The sequence below is a fragment of the Aphis gossypii genome, chromosome X (assembly GCF_020184175.1).
Source record: "Aphis gossypii isolate Hap1 chromosome X, ASM2018417v2, whole genome shotgun sequence".
Taxonomy (NCBI): Eukaryota; Metazoa; Arthropoda; class Insecta; order Hemiptera; family Aphididae; genus Aphis; species Aphis gossypii.
The window spans coordinates 45,822,931-45,847,399 of NC_065533.1; the positions used below are offsets into that span (position 1 = coordinate 45,822,931).

Below are 24,469 nucleotides of genomic sequence, written 5' to 3' on the forward strand. Positions count from 1 at the left end.
TCTTTATTACTTCAAGTCTATAACATTCAGTGGACAATCCGTACATAATAACTCAGAAGAGATGACACCTAACCAGTGCTTTGCTGTTTTATTTAACAAATTATTTGTCATGTTATTCATTATAAATTACAATTTTCTACTGAGTTGACAATACTTTTTATTATTATCCAATATTATTACTACATAAAAATTTTAATATTGCCGTTTAGGCATATAACGATTTTACCTTCAAAGATAAACCAAAGTCGGCCATCTAGTTATTTATATGTGTCTGTATGATACGAAATCAATTCATATCATGAACAAACTCCAAAACTCTTAAACAATGTAAAATCTGGCTTAGCACTATTAATAAACAGAAAAATATAAAAAAATAGGTATTCCCTATTATTATTTGAGGTACACCAACGAATACATTTATATGAAGCTATAAAACACCATACATTTTTACCCATTACTTAAATTGTAATAAATTTATCAAACCATGACAAAACAGGTTAATCTATAGCAGTTAAATTAAGAATACTCATTAGAGCCGTAACTAACCCAAATGACAGCTTTAGAAAATTCAGTATAAGTCAATATATTATAAATCTTAGGTGTAGACATCATTGGTGGATCGAATTTAAATTTCAAATGACCCAATTTCATATTATGTATTATATTTTTGGTCTAATATACATTATTAACTTAAAACAAGGTTATGATATAAATAAAATGTAACTCAAAGAACCAGGAGGTCGGGCTTTAGCATTTTATTTGACGATACTAGCACGAATTGGTACTATCTTCATAGAAAAGTTGACACAGCTACGTCAAAATTGTGTCGTTCAGTCTGCCACTAGTAGACGTAGAAACCTTAAAATATATAATTCCAAAAAGCGACAAAATGAGTTATTGTTAATCATCCAAGGCAGAAATTGTGTGGCTCGTCCATTATGATAAGATTGATAGAAAGCAGATTACAACATAAGACTGAATTTATAGTTTTTTTTACATAGAATTTAGATTTTATTGAAAAATCTACAGCCTTAACTTAATACTAACAAAATAAGTAAAAAATACCTCAACAAAAATATATAATAAGAATGGTATTTTAGACATATTATACATTTTACAAAAAATAGGATAATTAATACAAAGTTTGATTAAAAAGTTATGGTTTTACAAATTGTTTTTATGGTACTGCATCTTCTTTTGATGTAGAGGTACTGGTAATTTTCATGCGGTTAAATCTTGGTATTCTAGCATAACCTATAAATTATAAAAAAAAAAAAATCAATTTAATAGTAATTTAGTTATTAGTTAAGATAAGATATTAATATTTTTTACAATTTGTGTTCTTACTTAAATAATCGGGTTCATCACTATCATCATCAATTTCACAATCAACAACTGGTCCAACACCTAGTAAAAGAAAAATTTATAATAACAAATAAAAATTAAAAAAATTAATCATAAATATATACTTACCATATGGCAAAAATCTTTTTTGTTTTGGTCGAGTTTTTAGTTTTCTTGTGCGAATTTTAAATCTTTTTGGTCTGCTTGCATATCCTAAAAAATAAAATGAAAATATTAATCAGAATTTATATTAATTAAAGTATATCAACTATATAGGCTCAAGTTAAAAAAAAAAAAAGAAAAGATTTCTATTAATTTAACTATATATGGCACATTCTAATAACTTAATACCTATAGTATATTTAAAATAAGACCGTGACCAGGTAGCGACCAGTTTTCGTCAGGCGCTCAGTTCCCACCTTGGGTCCTAATCTTGGTAATCCGATCGGGTAAGCTAGCACTGCAGAACGAGACCACGCCCATGCGCCAGAAGTTGGCCTCCTGGTCACGGTTTTATTTTGAATAAAGTATAAGTTTCTCAAATAACAGGAATACATTTTATTATAAATAATTTTTTTTTTTTAGAATTTAGTATTTTATTCATTTAAAATCTATCATCAAATTCAGATCTTAATAAGAAAAGCCACTTTTCAACTGACTAAAGATTGAAAAGATAACATAAATTACAAAAAGGATTATTAATTATTACAGATTACCAATATAATAGTTAATAAATTTAAAAATCAGGAATTTTGATGACTAAATATTGTTTCAGTAAAAAATAATATTTTTAATTTATTTTTAAAACATTAGTTATTATTTATTAATTTTATTATTATTTGTTATTATTTATTAGTTATTATAGTATATTGTACAATTAAAATATAATTATGGTAATTTATTAAGTTAAATTAAATATTTCTAGTTTTAAAGTTTTTGTTCTTACTTATATAATCAGGTTCATCACTATCATCATCAATTTCACAATCAACAACTGGTCCAACACCTTGTAAAAGAAAAAAATAATAAAAAACTAAGAAACTAAATAACATTAATTATAAATATATTCTTACCATATGGTAAAAATTGTTTTTTTTCCAATAGACAATCTTGATTTTTTTGCATTTCTTCTATACCATTATATTCTACAAAATAAAAATATCTATGAAAATTGTTATATAATATAATAATAAATTAATAAATTGAGTATTAATAATGGTACCTAAAAAAGAATTATGATAATATTTTATAATGCATTTCTTGTAAATTCTTTATTTTATACATAAATAACAACTGTAATAGTAAATTCTTCATATTAACTTTTAAAAGCTATACCTACTCAATTTCAGATTTTAATACAATTTGGCACTTTTCTATAAATTTCAGATTAAAAAGAAGATATAAATGAAATTAATGCAAAATTCTGATAGAACAGTGAACTATTCACTTCATAAACTATTTTAATGAGTATGCATTGTTTTTTTTAAGTCACTTTAATTTGGAATTAATTGATTAAGTAGCAAATTCTATTATAAAAAAATTCTAACCCTAAACTATACTTTAAAATTTAAATAGACAATAGTTACCTATAATAATAAGGATTAAGATACAGCAATATAATATCAACTCTATGTATACTACCATCCACATTATTAGTTATTACTTATTACTAGTTTATTATTTATTACAAAAACATATAAAAATATTATGAATAATATTACTTTTTTTTAACAATTACCTGAAATGTTAACTTCTTCAATGTTAACTTTTTCAGAGTTAACTTCTTCAGTGTTTATTTTTGAAACTTCATTCTCAATAGATTTAGAATTGTTTTCTTCCATGGTTATTTTAATATGTAGAATAACCTAAACATAAAAATTACAAAAATAAAACACTTAATAAAATATAACATGTTTTTAATTTTTATACAAGCAAAAAATTGTAAATTAGTACACTTTATTTAATATTTTATACTTAAGCAACATTTTTCAATACAAATATGAAATTTAAGATATGATTGCTTCAAGTATTCCGTCAACAATTGACAACACAAATTAAAGTACAAACAAAACTATACCAGGGTTTTACATTATTACTGATGTTATTCAACATATAAATCAAAAAACAAATCTTGTTGAATTGGATGTATTACTAGCATTGTTATGCTGAAGAGATGTCAAGAGGTGATGTATTGGTGTTATACAAACCATCTAAAAATAACTTAAGTCAAGCAAAACGAAGAAGTGAACCGACATACAACCAAGCTTATGTGCAGAAAGAGGTAGATGACTCAAATTTAAAAGTTGATAATATTACCTTTGAGAAAGGTTATCAATAGGGCTGGGATTTTAATGCCCCAAAAAACCTTAAAAAATGCAAAAATGACTTAAAATAACTCAAAAATTGCAATATAAAAATGCATTTATATTTATTATAGCTTAATAAAAAAATTTTAAAAAAAATTGTACAATTAATTTTTTGTTATTGTACGTTGTTACTTGTTTTGTTTTGTTGTATTCCTGTTTTCTTAATCATTCAGTATAAAATAATAATTAAAAAAAAAAAAAATATTTAATATTTTAACTTGTTTTTGCTAGTACGTATTAGCCAATAGGTATATAACGGCGATAATTTAAATGAAAAGTCCTAGCTATGATAAAATTGTTATCGACGATAATCGTTTGTCGTGCTATATTATTTATAAATCGTACCATGACGCGACGGCAGTTTGCCAAAAATATCTTGTTAATCGCAGCCCCTAGTTATCAATTTAAATATTTTGGAGTAAGTATAATTATGTATGAGGAAATAAAAAACGGATTAACAGGCACTAATAAGTGCTACTACAGTTTATAAAATCTATTTAAATAAAATATCATATTTTACGAATCAAAGAAAACTCTATAGTCTATTCTCTAGCTAATTTTGATCGATTTTAACAAATAATTGTGGAAATTGGTTGACTAACAAGGGAATCCACTAGTCTATTTATTTTTAAGAAAAACATACAGAAGACAGATGAACAAATCATTAAACAAGTACTAGTAGGAGAAATTAAAGGTAAAAAACATCTAGGTAGACCTAAAACAAGATGGAGATGACTTTGTCATGAAAAATCTAAAATCATTACAAGGAGTTCAAGTAGACAGACAGTCATGATTTATGGTAGAGAAGAATGGAAAACGTTTATAATGGCCCTTTAAGCTATACCTGATATTGATGCTTGAATTGTTAAAAATAAAAATAAATAAACATACAGTGAAACCAATAAATCTTCCTCAAATACTTAACTTATGATAATTTATACATAAAAGTTAAATAAATAATTTATTTATCTTTTAACAATACTAACTAGTTTATTAAGTTATCTACTATCTAATAGCAAATGTTGACTAAATGACTGAAGCATGAGTACTCTCATTCATCGTATTATATCATAAATTATAATATTAAATATTAAAAAATGTTACATTTAGTTTCTACGAAAGCCATAATATTTTATAAAATATTAGTTGACTAATAGTACTAATCAGCTAAAAAATTGTCATAGGTAGGTACATTGTACACAGTACAGCACAGTACAAATATGAATCGTCAACAAAGTGCAATATAGAAAGAGCACGCCCCGGGCCATCAGTACCGAGGTCGATGAAATAGCTCTTATTACAGTCGGTGTTGCGCTGTGATAATACTGTTTAACTAACGCTTTCACATGCCTGGAGAATTTTTCGCAGCTGCCAATATTTATTAGTGAATAGAACTAATATTATAAGCAAAAAAAACCCTATGTGTCTACCGACTGTTGAGTTAACCAAACAAAGCATTCCCATAACATCTATTTATATGGTTAACAAATTAACAAAAACCAAAACATAGTAATCAAAAATATTTTATCACAGGTTTTATATCTAAATAGGTACTTCAAATATAGCATACAATATACGACTAGGCTAATGCAGTATTATTTACTTACCAGCTAAATGATAAAACAACAAGACGATTTGTAGCGGCGTATTGGAAGTGGAACACACACACAATATACACCCGTACGTTTTTCACGATATCGACATAAAATAGGTAGCGTACAAAGGTACCTAAATATTATCGATAATTTGCGAAACTGTAAAACACGATAAACCGTCAAGACTACACTTCGTGTGATCGAACCGGAGCAACCACGAGTTCGGTTAAAAAATCATTAACAAAAAACTGACGATTGAGGTGTCGGTACACACGTTAGATTTCTTATTTGATCTTTATGCGCGTAAAAATAAAGTTAACACCGCAACAATGTTAGAATTCACTAAGGGATGTGAATAATATTCTAAAAACCTTGAGAATTAAGGAACCGACGCGCGTTGAGAAGAACACCAACATCAACAAACGTTAGAGGTAAACAACACAACAGGTCCACCCGCCATGGAAGATAGAATAAAAAGCGTAAACAACGTAAAAAACAGCGTCCGTGATAAAAAATGTTTTCAAGACGTTTGTGCTGATAAAGATAATACGCGTACACTGAGATAGATAAGAATATATTATGTTGGAGCGGGGACTCGGTCGTAAAAACGAGCCGTCCCGTTTGACGTAACCCCCACCATCGAAGGGCAAAACATTTCATTTTTACACAGCAAAATACGATGAAATTGTAAATAATGATTTATTTTCATTCATATAATCGCTGAGATATTTGCTCAAATGTCTTTAAAAGTGAATTATCTATCTCATACTACTAAAAAGTAAAAAGATAATAAACCATCAGCTGCCACAACATAACAAAATTAAAAATATAATGGTCAACAAGAATATTATAATATTAGTGGTATTTATTTATTAATTCAGCCTCCTGCCATTTGAAATTATAAGTTTGTAAAGATTATACTTAGAATTTTGTTTTATAATAATTATTATGGTTTTAATGGTTTTATTAATTTCTATTTTTTGATAAAATAATAAGATACTAAGCACCTTGTCGATTAAATTTATTAAGCAGTCTTAATGATAATTATTAATTAATATTAATATAGGTATAGGTATCTAATTAATAATTTATACAAATAAACTAAAAATAATGTTATAAAATGTAGGAAACAGATTTTTGTATTCGATAAGGCTTAAAAAGTGTTAACTTTTTTAAAAATGATAATAGTATTTTTATTTTATACACATACGTTCAGTTTTAAAACATTCATTATTTTCCCAACTTAACCTAGTAAAAAAGTTACCGAATACAGATCTATTTTCAAAATGTAAATCGGGTCAAAAAATCTTTCTGTTATAGCTATTTTGAAACGTTTCACTATTTTGAAATATTTTAGAAACGGAAAAATGTCAAAAACTTAATTTGGTGAACTGTGCATGCGCTTGCTTGAGTGAGACTGTTCTTAGAATCGTAAACGATCTAAATATCTAATATCATGGTCATTAGCCTAATGATCGATAAGGAAAGGAAACAGTAATGTTAATGTTCTTAGAAATAATAGTGAAAGTTTCATCGTTACTGTAATAATTGTCTGATAAAATAGTATTAGTTTATTTTAATAATGTATAGAGGGTGTATCTTGCTTGGATGTATACTAACAATAAGTGTATTATGTATATTTATGTTCGCAGACTATGGTACACTCTATTTTGATGTTTTTACATGGGTACTGCTTATTACATATTTATTTTAATACCCATTTGTCAAACACTCTACAACAAAATTGTTATTACTTAGTATTTATAATCAATGGTAATACCGATTATTAGTAAAACACATCAATATTCCAAGAACGTAAAATGTAAATAACAATTTTACGAAGCATTGCGCGCGGAACCGATACCGACACGTCGTATTTGACCGTCGCGGCTCAATTTTAGCGTGGAAACGTACTACATAATACATTATATAGGAATTATAGGTCTACGATTTTATGATAGTTATTTGTTGTTACTAATAACTAACTTATTACTTATTAGTATTATTATGTAATATATATTATACATTTATACATAAAATATCTATTGGATTTTTTAACCGCAAAAAAACCGTAAAAACCTCTACATCAAAATATAGGTTTCGGTTTCGGTTTCGGTTCCTAAAAAAATGTATTTAAGGGTTCCGGTCCAGTTTCGGTCCCAAAATTTTTAAAAGGTTTCGGTCCAAAACCGGTCTATTTCGGTACGGTTCCAGTCTCTGAGTGAAACTCCCGTCTCCCAATGTCGTCGCTTATTTAATTATTAATTTTGTATTTTAGTGTTCATTCATTCAATCTTCTGCAGTCTTCACTTCTTAATCGTTCTATGTAATATTTTTTTAAAAAGAGCTAAGATTGCCATTATGGTCAAAAATCTCGCTGGAAATTATTTGTTCTAAATAAGAAACCAAAACATAATTTGGCGAACTTTTAATTCCGAATTACTATTCGTTCTACCCGTAATGCTCAATAAATATATATTCATAATATTAATTATTATATATTATACATTTATACACAAGTAACAAAATGGTGGAAATGTGGAAATCGGATTTATGTAGTTTTTAAATGATATTTGTATATCATTAAAAATAGGTAATATATTCTATTAACAGTATTAACATTCTTTTACCAAATTCGCACTTTGGTCAATGGATTATATAAACAATTTCAAAGGATGCCCAGCACTCATAAAATTTTCAAAACAACTTTTCCAAAAATTCTACCAGCCAACGCTACTGACTAGTGAGAACCATACTCAATCCGAAACAAAAACTTATGCGGTACCTATTAATCATAATCCAAACATGTCATCTACTTATCATAGCTCTGATATTATTTCCCAATTCATCTCTAATCCTAATGCTTTAATTAGCCCACTAATTACATTCTTTTTCTCCGTTCTGAATGCACTCATCTATCATTAGCAAAACTACAATTTAAACATTTTTCCTACTGTTCAATTCATCCATCATGATAATTTTATCCGTTTTTAAAACACTTATAAATAACTTTATTTTGCGTATTATATGCTGATTTTAATTAATCATGAAATTTTATTATGTTATATTATTATAGTTTTATGTATATTTCATAGTTTATACTAAAAGCTATAATGTATATACACATACAAGAATGTGTACACAATACACATTCTTTTAAAATATCATAATTATTCTATTAATATACTGTAAATATATATGTATTAAAACTATTCAGTTTAAACTTATTTTATATATAATAAAAAAATTGGTGCATAAATGATACATAACAATAATATGTAAGTGTGTAATATAATTATTAATTATTTTCTTCGGAAAAATATTTACAAACATAAAAATATTGTTTTTTATTCTCAACAGTTAGTCCAGTTAGAGTCTAACTTATAAAATATTCTCTAAGTCCTAAAAATGTTTTTTGTGCAAAATATAATTGTTTCTATGAATTCTGTTTCATGAATCGTAAATATATCCTACTCGGTACTCCCACATTTTAACTGCATAATAATATTAGCACTAGAAACAGATATGTAAAATCATAAAAATCCGACCTTTAATTATGAGTTTTTTTTAATATTTATAGCCATTATATTAACAGTTTGTATTGTTTTTTTTAAATAATTTAAGATCATTTCATATTTGTTTATAAACTTGTTCAGATATATTTATTTAAGAAGAATACATATCTTTTAGATTCTCACTACCTACTACCTACAAATACTAAATAGGTACCTACACGAATTATTAAATCAGATGATTCATATTGAACAGATTCCTTAATTTAAATTGTAATTAAAAATTTCTCGTAACTGTATTGTGCGCACTTAATATTTTATTTTTCAGTTTTTGTAAATAATTTGAATAATTGCATATTGCATGTGTATATAATATAATATAGTAATATAGTACACTATATATTTTCTATATTATACATCAACTATACGATAAAAAGTTTTAACCAGTGTTGTAGCTAGAAAAACTGTTTTATCAACATTAATTTTAATGAATAAAAAATAAGAACATTTTAAATACTAATACTAATGCTAATATTGTTTAGTTATACACTTATACCTAATCCTAATGATCAGTCTACACATTTTAAAAATATAATTGTGTACCTATAGGAAATAGTAGTATACATTTAGTCATGGAATGTATTAAGTTTGTATAGATAATATATTTTTTTTAATTAGGTATATTAAAATAACTAAAATCGTTAGTTCTATAGTAGATAAAATAATATTAATGATTTTTTTTTTTCAATTATATTATCATTACAAATATTTACAAATTGAAATATGTTGATTTCAAGGCCACCTGAATTATTTTCGTGTTGTTGAAATTCACAATATTGACAATATTGTTACTTGTTAGTTTAAGTAATCGAAAATAAAATATATATACCTACGGGTATGCGTACTATAGGTACCCATCATCACATTTATTCTTAATAAACTATATGTCTATATAGATATTAACCTAATCTATAAAAATTGCTCCGCTAGACAGATTACAATTTTTATTGAAATTTGCAATTTTATTCAAATAAGTAGGTTTGGTTTTGAATTAATGATTAAGTAAAATATAACATTTTATCTGACCATTCATATTTTTATAATGTACATAATATCTGTATAATATGTACATAATATTATGACATGTGCACATAATTATAAACATTGAGTCCTATGGATAAGTCAGATTTATCAGGAGCATGATATTATGATAATGCTAGAGAATAATATACGAATGGGTGTAGTGTTTTTTTTTTTTACTAAAATGACTATTAGAGACTGTAGAGACCGGAATTTTATGCATTTGCGTGTGCATACTGAGTATATGCACTTATACGAGGGTTTGAAATATGGGCGATTCAAACCCATCTGACTCCATAGACCAAATTTAATTTTGCATAATATAATGGCATACTTGGAGGGTTAGGGTAGGTATATTTTTTCATAAATGCATTCAATGTATATATTTTTTACAATCTTAGTAAGTAATTAAATTATTTCATGTTTTTATTTTGGAAATTTGAATTTTTAAATACTGGCGAAAAAAATTACTGTTAACACGGTATAGAATTTTTTTTAAAACAATGATATTTTTTTTATACTTAAATTTTTTGTTGATAAACTTAAAATTTATTAGTGACAGTATATTGGACGTCATTGAAAGAGTGAAAAACAACCAAATTTACCATAAATGTCGGGCTTAAAAATGTATAGAGAATATAATATGTTTATTGGTTTATTGATATTGTTAAATATAAAATATAAATATTTTTTCAAAAAAGATCAGAATCGAAAAATGAAATATCGTTTCTACGAATCCATTTAATTATTTTAATTTTATAAAGATAAATTAATAATTATGCGTATTCCTAATTTATACGTGCCAACAATTATAATATATTTATTTTAATGACCCTATAAAATTATATTTCGTCAAATTAAAATAATATTCTTTACTCTATGTTGTAGACTCTAAGTCTAGAGTGTATCTATATGTACTTATTTACTATGCGATAAGTCGATAATGTGAGTCACAATGATTGTTGCGACTATTATATACATAAAATATAATATGATTTCAGTTTTATTTTAATGTAAATATTTAAAATAGAAGTTGATTAATGATACTACTGATAATGAATGAATAGAGTTTATCTAAGTACTAAAAGTAAATATTGTCTGATTAACCAAATGTTAACATCATATTATTTATCAAGCAATACAAATTAAATTCCTAGTAGTTGTGTAGTTTTATCAATATTTCAAAATTATAGCTTTTACACATGTTATATAGATAAGGTACAGTGTAATTTATGTTAGGTGATATATAATCGTAAACTCGGCAATACCTCGGATAAATGTAAAATTGTATCGTTTCAACGTTCTACTAAATCGATTTTGTTTAATAATTGATTTAACTAATTAATCAATAACCTTTAGAAACTTTAAATGTTCACCAAAATAAATGTTTATGTATAAGTATTTCTTACACGGCTACCCATAGTACCTATAGGGTATAATTTATAAAATATTTTTAAAATCGCTATGGTATACGTGCTCACGCACACATTTCTTGTACTTTGCTGTTGGACCACAAGTCCACAACTGTGTATATGCACATTCGACATTCGTGAGAGGATCGAATGTTTTTGGGAAATTGTCAAAGCATTGATTTCGAATCGATGGATAGATTTATTCCTGTTTCGTGCGTTCAAATCGGCACCGCGAACCAGTATATTATGTAGGTAGGTATAGCACAGTTTGAGAACCGCTGGTCTATTAAAGTCATCATAAAAACTATTTCATCGAGCTACTTACTCATCACATGACTTCATTATAGTTCAATTGGTACTGCGAAATCGTCGAATTAAAATCGTACGATTATCGTATTTACACAGAATTGTAAATTGTTTATTTAAAAATATTATGTTTAAATTGTATTCTTATTTATTATATTATTTTATAATTATTAGTATTTCAGCATTTAATTTTACGATATCTGGTAATTATGTACATTTTATCCGGTCGCCTTATCTTGTCATTACGTACTATAATTAGGAAAAAAGTCACATGCCATTATTACGATAATGATAGTTTAAAGTCACGAATTCCAGAAAGGCAGCGTCAACTCAGTAAACAGTCAAACATTAGTCAAGCGTTTTTCATTACTTCTTATAATCAGTGGCCAGTGCCGGTCCGATGGTTTTCGGGGCCCCATCCACATATATATTAATTTATTAATTATTTATAAATACATTACAGTCATTACTATAATTATACAATATATACATCTATATTTATTTTATTTTCTAGGGACTTACTTTAATTTTATAAACTTTAACCCTTTACGGTACGTTAGAAACCTAAATTTGTGTGTATAAGCTAATAAAACCCAATTCGCATTTTAATATTATATATTTATATACAAGGCCATTACTGGAAATTAATTTCGGGGGGGGGGGGGGGTTGAATCCCCAGACCCTCCGGGAACGGCCTTGTTCATATATACGTAAGACACAAAATGAGTAGGTTTAATGTACAATGTACAAACAATATTTTATTGAACATAAATAATAATCATGAGGCAATTACTAGGTAAAATACATTTGTTTAGAATAAAAAAAATTAACATAAAATAATATTATTTAAATGTTTTTTTCCGTGCTTTTTTTTTATTCAAACAAATCAATTGTTGTATTGTATTAGCTCAAGGAATCGGCAATACTATGTTCGATGCTCGAGCGTTACCTGTATAGCCTTTTGTAGGCAGTATTAAGATTATTACTTATTAGATAATAATAATAATAAATTATGAAAACAAAATATTATCATTACCTATGCTATCTTATACTGTGTTATGTTATTATAGGCTACAGCTGTATTTTGTACTATTATCGATCGTTGTCAAAGATATGTACAAATATATCACCAGTACGAGCGATAGGTATACAACTGTAGAGTTATGTATAATCGGTATAGTGTTGATTTTCGTCGATAACAACCCGTTTCCTAAGAAAACAACACGGGTCACAATTTTTTCTGTATTACTGTCTACGGGGAAAATATTATTATTATGTTTATATTTTATAGACAAAGTGATATTCGTAATAGTATAATTTTTGGTTTGTGGGGCTCGGTGCGGTCGCACCGCTTGCCCCCTTTGAGGCCGGCACTGCTTATGATGAATTTTGTGATATTTCTTACTATGTCAAAAAATATAATAGTTTGTTGTAAGGTTAAAAAAAAAATATAGGTTAATTGTAAAAAATAACAATTATTAATTATTTTATAGATTTTACAATGATGATTGTTTTTTGTGTATGCACTATATATGTTTTTAGAATTCCGAAACGACGACACACCCAAAATACACACACGTATCTAAATTGTGTAGGTATAGTGAATTTGACCTATTGAACGTTGATGTTTTTTCAAACAGAATACATATATGCATATCTATATCTATATTCTATGTACATTTAACATGTATAATAAATGATAATATGATCCTTATGAATCAAATTACGTAATATATTAATTCGTAACATTTAATAATAATATATTATGTAGAATTGTAGAAATAGAATAGTTATACATCACTAATAAAAATTACTGAATTAATACCTAAACAAAACAATAAATCACTATCCAAAATAGTATACAGCACTCAATAAATATTTCTTACACTATGTACGAAATCTATAAATTCCTGACATTATAACCAATACGTCATATACGGATTTACGTTGATTGGTTAGATAATAACAATAGAAATGGCCCGTAACTTTTATCGCACTTTAAAAAGGCTCCAAAAGCTACAAAAAAAACTTTGTCTGTTCTGTACTGACTGTCTTGTCTATCTTTTTATTTTCAGTTATTTCGTTAGTCCGTGGGTCCATATATTAAATCAAATATTTATATAAAGGTACGCCGCAAAATATTTTAATATTACCTCCCTCCACCCTTGTCAAAAAAAATATTTTAAAAAATCGCCTTTAGAATAAAAATATATTATAGCTATTTAAATATGTATATTTTTTTAATGTTGTGGGACGTGACAAAGGTAGCCATCACGATACGCGTCATTGGTTTAACCTCGGTACGGTGCAAACAATTCAATTTCTATCGTTACGATTGCTCACCCTATACAACTGCCGCCCCACTTCACGGGGAGTGGACGTCTACACGAACAGACCACACACGTGAACAATTATTCTTTTGTTAGACGAGGAGATAGTAGTACCAGTACGTATTATTAAACACACCCACACACTCCTGACACTCTACCCTATTTCGAGATGAAAAGACATTGACAACAATTTATAGTCATTTCAATAAATAAATAACGAAAGAAATAATTTTAATGCTATAGCAAACTTTACTTATATTTAAAATTACATACAATAAATATTTTAGGCTTTGTTATTTGAATTAATCTAACTAGGTATTATGTATTTAAATGTGAAATGAAAATCTTTGTACAATGTAAACTCTAAAACTATTTATCAGATTTTCATGATTTTATTTATTTTTTAACGATAGAGTAGAGTGGTTTCTATATTTTGCATTAGTAATTAAACTAATAGTTTAAAACTCCTCTGAGTTATCTACTATGTATTAAAATAAACATGTAAATTGTATACTTACTTATAAATATGTACAAATACATATTGTGCGGCCCGCGGGTTTCCACTTTTCTATCTACCCGCAACCCGACCTTTTTTATTTTGTATGTTTTGTATGATTCGCGATTAACAAAGCGAAAGGCCAAACATTAAAAATTACTAACATCGATAATACGCATTTCTAATTTTATGTTGCATGTTCTCGAGTAAGCTCGCAAAAAATGTATATAAATATGCAATATGCTCCTATTACCAAAAAACGGATAATATAGTTTACCAAGAAATACTATAGCTTACTGAATATTACAGTTTATTATGTCTTTTATATATTTTCATAAGACATTTAGAAATCTAACAATTAATTTATAATACGGAAAAACAACGTTAGGCGGTCAGTTAGTATTTTATATATTTATGTATTACATTTTTTTTTATACATATACGATATACATTTTGCAGTCATATTGCTACAATAAATTTTAGTTTACATGGAATTCCAGGAAAATATACCAATAATTATTAATTGTTATAGTTTATGTGTGGTGCGGATACCGCGGCATAGCAATAAAAATATGGACCGTCCACCATCTCCGATTTTCTAATAACTTATTAATTATTATTACATTACTTATAAATATGCGTTTATTTGACAAAAATAGGTTGAATATATAAACGAAATATATATACGAATTCCTCCATATTCGAACATGGTGCATTATAGTGAAATAAATTAAATAATGATAAAAATACCTGAAAATAATTGTCATTGATTAGGTTACGCCACTCACTGCGCCAGGTAAAAGAAACTTATATTATTGTGCATGTTATATCAATAATAACACAGTCATACAAAAAGATATTTATCGTTTTCGTCACTACATTTTGGGAAAATAACCAGAAAACGGTATTCTATTTTTTTTTTAAATATAATAAATTGTTTTTATAAAACATATAATTAGTATGTGAGTACCACAACAACTGTTCATTTTATTCATTTCTGAAGCCGATAACTTGTCGGGGCATAGGTCAGGTCATGGTCTGACTGGCTCGCCGTTCTTTAGTATTGTTCACGAGTCTAAATAACGTATAAAAATACGTATAATATAATATTAATTAAGCATACATTTTTCATATTATTTTTTCCAAGACAATTCAATTAACGCCCGGGAAGTCTCTATTTTACGCGCATTTGCTTATTAATATATACATACCTACGCGGCTACGCGTTTATTATTACAGGTGCAATTTTATTTTCAATGCATTTAGTATATTCCAATAGTTTCTAATTTCTATACACAACATTGATCAGTAATTATAGTTATTTATTTCGAATCCAATAAGCATTTATAACTTTATTTTGTTTCGTCTGTCCTGTATTTTTACCATATTACTGTTCATTAAACATTTTTTTAAGAATAGTAGATAGGTACAGGTACAGATATTATAAGTTTTTTAATTTTTACGGAAATTATTAACATATTAAATATTTTTTTTAAATATTATAATATAATTTGATACGTTAATAAATAATATCATGTAGTATGTTTTAAATACACGTGATAACTCAAATTAAAATAAAAAATGAATAATACGATGGCTCTACGGCAGAAACTATACCTCAACACGAGTGAGTATAACCCATTATAATCTCTTTATAAGAAAAAAACCTTTGAACTCTCACGCAGTCTCACCTTATAAGTGATTCATACTATCTGTTTCTGTATTAGTCATTATACCACTGTTCAAACTTCAAAGTTCATATTTATATTAAAATATTTCCTAATCATATGTATATAAATATAAAGAGATCATTAAATGTATATATAAATATTTATATATAAGTATAAGGTATAATATAATATTTAAATTCAGTGGCACAATAAATTTAACCCATGAATATAATTTTGATAGATATTATAAAATGCAATGCTACCGAAGTATAGGTAATACGAGTTGTATGGCGTAGTATTATCGTTTATCAATTGCATTTAAATAATATAATAATATGTGTTAATAACACTGTTCAGACAAATATTATATGTATCAACAGAACATAAATAATAAATATGTAAGAAATATATTATAATCGTTAGTATACGTCATGTATAATTTTACATACACATTATATTCATTCATATTTAGTGTTTGATTACACATGACCACGGGCAATACAATATTCAGTATAGTAGAAGATAAGAAATAGGAATAATATTTGCGCACGTACACTCTTATCATAAGAATATAACTTTCTAGTAATGTTTAATTTGAACTAATCATATTTACTATATTGTTATGATCAAGAAATGACTTTTTTCCTTTCCAATTTCCATAATAAAAATATATGAGTTATAATAATCGCTTTAATTATTTTATTTTAACTTAAGATTTGTTATATTGACCCACAATTAACATATCTCGATTTCATTGTCTTATACTATTTGTAATATATATATAATTATTTCGTATTCCCACAAATTACAATTTAACACAAGGGTATCATTATATGCCTATATTATTATACTTATTTAAACTATATATATAGGTACATACAACTTTTTAGTCCGGTACGGATCGCATTTTAATGCAGATAAACCGTAATCGGCGTAGTCGGTTTCAAAACGTATAGTGTAATAATAATATCTACATTCTCTCTGCAAATTAAAAATAAATACATCCAACTAAAACATTCATAAGCACTGTATAAAATTACTTTAAAACCGTTACTAAATCGAACTAAAATAAAACTTAAGTACAAGTGTATGATATGTACCTACACAAAGTTGTTGTATGTATTATAGTTAGGTATAGTTTTTATTAGTTTAATACAGATATTTAGTTATTAATTAGGCATTTTATTACGAATAGATGCAATTATGTTGTTGGAGGGCGTGGTTTTGAATTTTGATGATGATGCAGTACCTACATATTTTCGTGGTACAGATAAATTTAGTTAGAACATGAACATAAAACATTTATAAGATATGAATCTGATTTAAGGCTTAACATTTTTTAATTGCAATAAGATGAACTGTTTTTATTTTCTCTAGTCTTAGGTATCAAAATTATATAAAATAATATGAATTTTTTAAGTACAAAGTAATAGGCATCTTTTCTAAATTTTGACAGATTTCATCTAAATTTTAAATTCCGACACGTTTTAAGAATTTTTTTAATATATTAAGAAAACTCTTATATTATATTTTCAAGTTTTTTAATCAAGAAAAAAACTTTTTAATAATGTTTTTAAAAAAAAACCGAAAAAGTCTTGCAACATACACAAATTATATCATTTAGATTCAATAATTAAATGATAATTGATTCGTAACTATGTTGATGACTTGTTATTAGTACACATGACAAATTTATTTTAAATTAGTCACTAAATAGGTACTTAGTATCTACTATCCAGTACCTACTAGCTACTACCTACATTATTAAAAAAAAAAACTAAGTGTCCTCTATGTTATAGTTAGTGTCGAAGTCGAACTATTGTGTATATCGTTATTGACTGTAGGTCACTGTAATGGGAGGGTTAATTAATAAATAGCATAGGAAATATTATGGGCAAATGTAAACCGGACCCGCGATTACCTTTTTTGTTGTAAACTCGGCTCCTAAAATTGTAGGTAATAAATTAGGTAGAATGTAAACTCGTCTCGGAAATTCAGTTAATAAAAATGTTCGTTGTAATCTCGGCCCGATATTATTTACCAATAAAATATAATAAGCACGGTATAATTTAATTTTAAAAAAATAACTCTTAGAAAGAACACTTACAAAATAAAAATAAAGAAATATCAGTGAGTGAATACGTTAAACACATGGCTTTTTAATTTAAAAAATTGATTTATACATCATTACACTACAATTTTTCACTTACATTTTTACATTTTTACATTTATATAACGAATTTCATACTATGAATAATATGAAAATGAAAATAATTTTTGGAGGATAATGAGAATCACCACCTCGTGGTTTCCTCTGAGTAATGCTAAATGGTTCTCAAAAATATTATATATTATATAATATAATATTATTTATATCTGAGTATATGTACATTTTTATCTGGGCCGAGTTTACATCTAAATTATTTTTACCTGAAAAAACACAGGCTGAGTTTACAATAGACCCTTTTAACATTTTTTTTCCTCGGCCGAGTTTACAATCACCCAGAAATATAGTTATTATTTTAAATTGTCTTTCATCCTACATAACCAATGATAATATTTTATTATACATTTATTTATATTGATAATATGGTAATTTCTATAAGTAATATGATGTTTGCTCAAAACAAATAACATGTACCTATTGTGCCTATTAAAAGTTAGTAATTAATAATTGTAATATAGATATAATAAAATTAAATAGGTATAGTATAACTAGATGTTACTCGTATAACTGCTGTATAAGTCAATACAATTGATTTATACATTAACCGCAAACACCGATAAGAATAGATTTTTAGTATAAATAGCAAAAATCAATCTAACTTTTTTTTACAAATGTCATCGTGTGAAGTAAATAATAATATACGTTGTAGATTTTTCATATTTTTTTCTATTGGAGCTTTTTAAGAATTTACCTGTTTGTTAGACCTTTTTTGACTGGAGCCGTTTGGAAATAAGAAAATAATAGTAGGGAGACGTTTGAGATTCTACGCAAAAAAATATCAACAATTTATTTTAAAATGGTATAAAATTCACGTGTAAACTATTCACCTTATTATGTGTAATCATTTTAAAGGTTAAAACGGTCAGATGGCAGTTTCACTAAAACGGTGACATCCTTTACAATGACTAAAGTCCAGGGGTCGGCCACTGGCGAACAGCAAAACTCCGGAACCCATTGTGCTTGATTATGTTATTTACTCTAGTAGTATATACTTTATAGTATCTATACAATATTATCATGTTATTATATAATTATTGACAGAAAATGTATGTTTCATTTCACTTTTTAAACTCAGATTATAGTTGTAATTATTTATAATTATTTATAATTCATTGAAAATATTTTATCGATCTGGTAATACTCGGTTTTATTACGATTTCATAAATGTAATATTAACACTTAACAGATTCTCATCTTAAGAACACATTGTGCATAACTTATGCTTATGCAGCATAAGCTATTCTCCACGAGTTCCCGATTTCAATACACTGGTTAAGGAAAATAAATGTAATTTTCGCATTAAAGTACTTAGTAAATTATTGTTATTTTTTTACAAAATTATATTTATTTTTACTTGCCCACCCTTGGATTAGACCTTACTACAACAAAGCAATCTTATAACTATATTATAAATCGATAATTATTTAACATAGTATAATGAAAAATGCCACAATACATTTTACATTTATGATAAAAATATTATCAATATCATTTGTAATTTTTAGTATAATTTTATATTAGTAGATTAGATTTTTTTTAATGAGAAACACTCTCCACAGTACGATTAAAATTAAAATAATATGGATTTCTACAAATTGTATGAAATTACATTTAAAAAGTATTACATATTTTGTTTCACATTTGTCTAGAAAAGTGTTATTCATAATACATAATATGGTACTTAAAGTTACTATACCTGATAGGTAATATAGTATTACGATATTTTAAATTCAAACATAATAATATGTAGGTACATATTAAAAATAAATAAATTAACTTAGTTCTGATTCCATTAAACAAAAAATAGGCAAATAATAAATATATATAGTAACATTATTGCATGTAGGTACTTATATTACCTAATATTAATTTAAAATACAATAATAATAATAATAATAATAATAAAAATATACAATACATAAAATTTAACGTAATATCAATTAAAATTGCATATATATATTAAAAATTTAATTCATTTAATTAATCTAAAAAATATTTTTTTTAATATCGTATCGAAAAGTACCTATATAAAATCACTGTAGGATTATGCAGCTATACACCATATTCTTTAGTAAATGTGTTCGTGAAATCCAGAAGTTGAAGCACCATTATTAATAACTCCTTTTGGTTTTGCACATTTTACAATTTGTTCGTTCTTTTGAAATTTTCGTTTTTGCACTACATTGTATTCATGGCAATTATTTTTTATTTGTGACATGACTTTAGATAAATCACTGGGCATGGGATCTTTCCAAAAAAAATCATGATTTAAAGCTGTGTTGGCGTCGTATCTCTTTTCTGGATCGAGCATTAATAAATGGTCAATCAAATCACATCCCAAACTGCTAGAAGTATGGTGTATAAAATGTGTATGTATCTGTAAATAAACGTTTAGTTAATGTCTAAGACACAAAGTTTGAAAAATTTAATATACTTACTTTTCTTTTATTTTGTTTTGGAAGCACAATTTTTTTGTATACATCGAGATTAACAACATTAGGCCATACTTCTGGCGTTATTGACCCACATAATGATGATATCAACATTAATTGACTTATTTCTGAAGAACCCTGCATAACGGGAAATCCAGTAAAAAATTCAGCCATAATGCAGCCTGCTCCCCACATATCTATCGCTGGACCATAATTACGTTCACCAAGCAGTAACTCAGGAGGACGATACCATAGTGTTACAACTCCATTAGTATATCTGCATAACATTAATAATAATAGATTAAACAAATAGTAAGTATTTAAAAGATTTTGTAATTACTTGTTTGGTTTATCTATCGTTGGTATACTAAATGCACGAGATAGACCAAAATCTGCTAATTTCAGAATTCCTGTTTTAGTAACTAATATATTTGAAGATTTTATATCTCGATGTAAAATCTATTTAGGTACATATCATTCGTTTAGTATTAATTATTACATTTATACAATTCTAAAATTAAAAATAAATATATTTACCTTATTTAGATGTATATAGAAGAGACCATTGAGCAATTGTTTCATGAATTGTTTTATATCAGCTAGCTCAAATTTAATTTCTTTATTAGCTATTAAACCAGCTAGATCATGTTCACAAAATTCAAAGACCAAAAAAAATGTTGACCTATGTTTATTTTCTTTACAGGCAATAAAACATTTATATTACATTTATTTTTCAGATGCATGTAAAAATATATTATAGGTATTCTCAAATAAAATTTACCTTTATTATGACAAATTTCTATTAATTTTATCACATTATTATGATTTAATTGTTTTAATATGCGAACTTCTCTTAAAGATGTCACCGGAAACTAAAATTTGAAAATATATCAATACTCATAATTAGTAGTACTACCGAATATTATACTAATATTACGAAATATCACTAAACAATGAGTGTTTACTACAAGTTACTTATTTAATAAACATGATGGATAATAATATACTTTTTTAATAAATGGTTGAAAATATATAATTACGAAGTATAAATATAAACTGAAAATTAATTTATTTTGATTAATTAATTCTTCAGGCATCTAATATAATATATATAAATATATATGTATAAAAAATATGACTTTTGTTTTAATTACCTACCTTTATTATATTTTAGAATAATTCAATGTAATTTGGTATATCGATCGTATTAAAATGGAAGTTAATTAAATAAATACAAATTGCTTATTAAGTTATAAATTATAATGGATTGTCATAAAATATTGTAAAATGTATATAGTTTCATTAGAGCAAAACAAATATATTTAAATATTTGTATAAAAGTCATTCATTTAATAATCTATTATTAACCAAATATCACTTATTCTATTACCACTTATTCTAATTATTTATAGATATTCAAAATTGGTATGCAATAACTATGTCTATACTCTATATCATGGATGTCAGAATTTTGTTATGACATTTTTTCTGATTTTTCCATACGTTTTGTAAAGATAAATATGCATTTTTTTTTACAGGCCTAAGTTTCTATTATTACTAAATATTTATTTTCTTAAACATATTTTTTTTAATTTTCATAGAAAAATGAATTATAAATTTAAATATAGGTTTGTATTAACCTATTTGATTTATTTGTGTAAATAATAATACATTAATATATTTTAACTAGTTAGATTGATGGTACTAAGAAGCGTTTTAATTGTATCTGTAGTGCAAAAGGTAACATTTGAGCACCAGAGAACGACTACAACTACTCTAAAATTATATTTTATGAAATACAAACAGACATTAACTTACTCCTTCTTCTTCACGTAGCATAATCATTTTTTTTACAGCCACCATAACATTAGGATCATTTTTATCTTGTGCTTTGAACACTTCACTGAAAATAATATATACCTAATATATAAGACGGTAAATTTAATTTATTCATAATAAATGAATTGCATAAATAACAACAATTAGTATCGATAATATGAACTGATATTGATTTTGATCAATATAATATGCTTATTCATTATTTTGTTTGTAAAACTGTTGTCCATTATTCTATATGAATGATATGAAGTTATTACGGCATTTTGATTAGCTATCTTTAGTTTATAATAATTAGTCAAATGTACTAGTTGGTACGAAGATGAGACAAAAACAGCTCTTGTTCAAATAAATAATCAGAGGAAAAATATTATAAATATGTAATTATATTATCAAAAATAAATGTTGTATGTTAAAATTAAAAATGTATAGATGTATTGAAATTTGAAATTTAAAAAAAAAAATTAATAGCATTTTCTATCAATGATATATATTTTAAACTTTTTTTTACTGTGTTAGAGTCATATAAAATTATAGTTAATAACTCTTAAAATAAATATTATTAAATTTTTGTTTACGAGAAAAAAAAATTAAAAATTTAACACATTAATCTCATAATTAATACATTTAAAAAAATAATTTTTATTTATTAGAAATATAACAAAATTACAGTAAGCAAGCAAATTAAAATTTTTGTTTTTTCTTTCTATAAATTGTTGATAAAAAATTTTATACAGGTCTAAAAGCTTCAAAATTATAAACTTGACTAGTCATAAAATGTTCTTATAGCAAATTAAAAATATCCAATAGGTATATATATGTAAAAATAAATAATTTTTTTTTTTAATTTCAAATTTGATATTTTTTTTATACAGTACGTATAAACTAATCACGGATTTTGGCAATTATTACTAATCCATAATAGAAGAATCTTAAAAATATTAATTATTGGATTAAAAAAAAAAACAAATAAACAAATTAAATTGTATAATTTACCCGTAGCTTCCTTTGCCAATCTTCACCAATGGTTGGTATTGATTCACGTCTCTACAGAATTCAAATCCGTTACTTCTTTCAAATTGTTCTAAATATTTTTCTTTTTCCAATTTTAAACGGCTAGCATTCAGTTCCGGTGACGGCGATGGCAGCATCTTTGGCGAATATTCGTTAGTCGCGGTTGACGTCATGAATTTTATAAACTCATTTGAAAATTCTTGAGAAGTTGGTAAAGATTCTTTTTTGTTTTCCATGGTTAATTAACAATCTATTTATCATACGCAAATACACACGCAAGACATTGATTCAATTATTGTAAAACTACAATGTAATTTTTATATTGATGAGATTACATGGAAACTAGAGAAAATCGTTGTTGTAGATCGTAATAACTTCACATGAACAGCGCCAGACAACCAGTGTGAATGATGGGCGATGGCGCTTCTCTAGCGCCAGTTAGTATTAACTATAGTGTATCTCGAACATGTTTGAGTGACTACAGCGCGCTGCGGTGGAGATTATTTTTCGTCGGTTGTCGGTTTAACATTGCACACGCATTTCCTATTGTATCTTTTAGTGATTCAGTTTTTACACTTAAAAATATCGATGTTCACTACTTCATGGAGAAATGACTAAAATTAATGATATTTTTTTACATGTAAATTTAATGAATTTTTATAAGTAGGAGTTTTATATTACAGTGAAACCTCTCTTAATGGACACCTCCAAATAGCGGAGTGTTTATGGGAACGGGGACGTTTTCACTATTTTCATATGGGAAACCCCTAAATACCAAATCTAACGAATTTTTTTATGACAATTTAATTTTGATTTTGACAATTTTTATTGTAAATGTAGAATAATCGT

The 24,469-nt window shown here is 26.0% G+C and overlaps 2 protein-coding genes across 2 annotated transcripts; both read right to left on the reverse strand.

Annotated features, from left to right (window-relative positions):
• Positions 1–1,035: 1,035 nt before the first annotated feature.
• LOC126551843 (uncharacterized) lies at positions 1,036–5,828 on the reverse strand. Its single transcript, XM_050206151.1, has 7 exons — positions 5,318–5,828; positions 3,083–3,209; positions 2,418–2,489; positions 2,291–2,350; positions 1,474–1,557; positions 1,348–1,407; positions 1,036–1,254 (listed from the first exon to the last, which is right to left on the reverse strand). The coding sequence occupies exons 2-7, from the start codon at positions 3,183–3,185 to the stop codon at positions 1,178–1,180; spliced, it is 456 nt and encodes a 151-aa protein (XP_050062108.1). The 5' UTR covers positions 3,186–3,209; positions 5,318–5,828; the 3' UTR covers positions 1,036–1,177.
• A 14,523-nt stretch (positions 5,829–20,351) lies between these two features.
• Positions 20,352–23,856, reverse strand: LOC126552509 (cyclin-dependent kinase 9-like). Its single transcript, XM_050207221.1, has 7 exons — positions 23,603–23,856; positions 22,589–22,673; positions 21,552–21,642; positions 21,308–21,465; positions 21,111–21,229; positions 20,777–21,047; positions 20,352–20,715 (listed from the first exon to the last, which is right to left on the reverse strand). The coding sequence occupies exons 1-7, from the start codon at positions 23,854–23,856 to the stop codon at positions 20,407–20,409; spliced, it is 1,287 nt and encodes a 428-aa protein (XP_050063178.1). The 3' UTR covers positions 20,352–20,406.
• Positions 23,857–24,469: the final 613 nt, after the last annotated feature.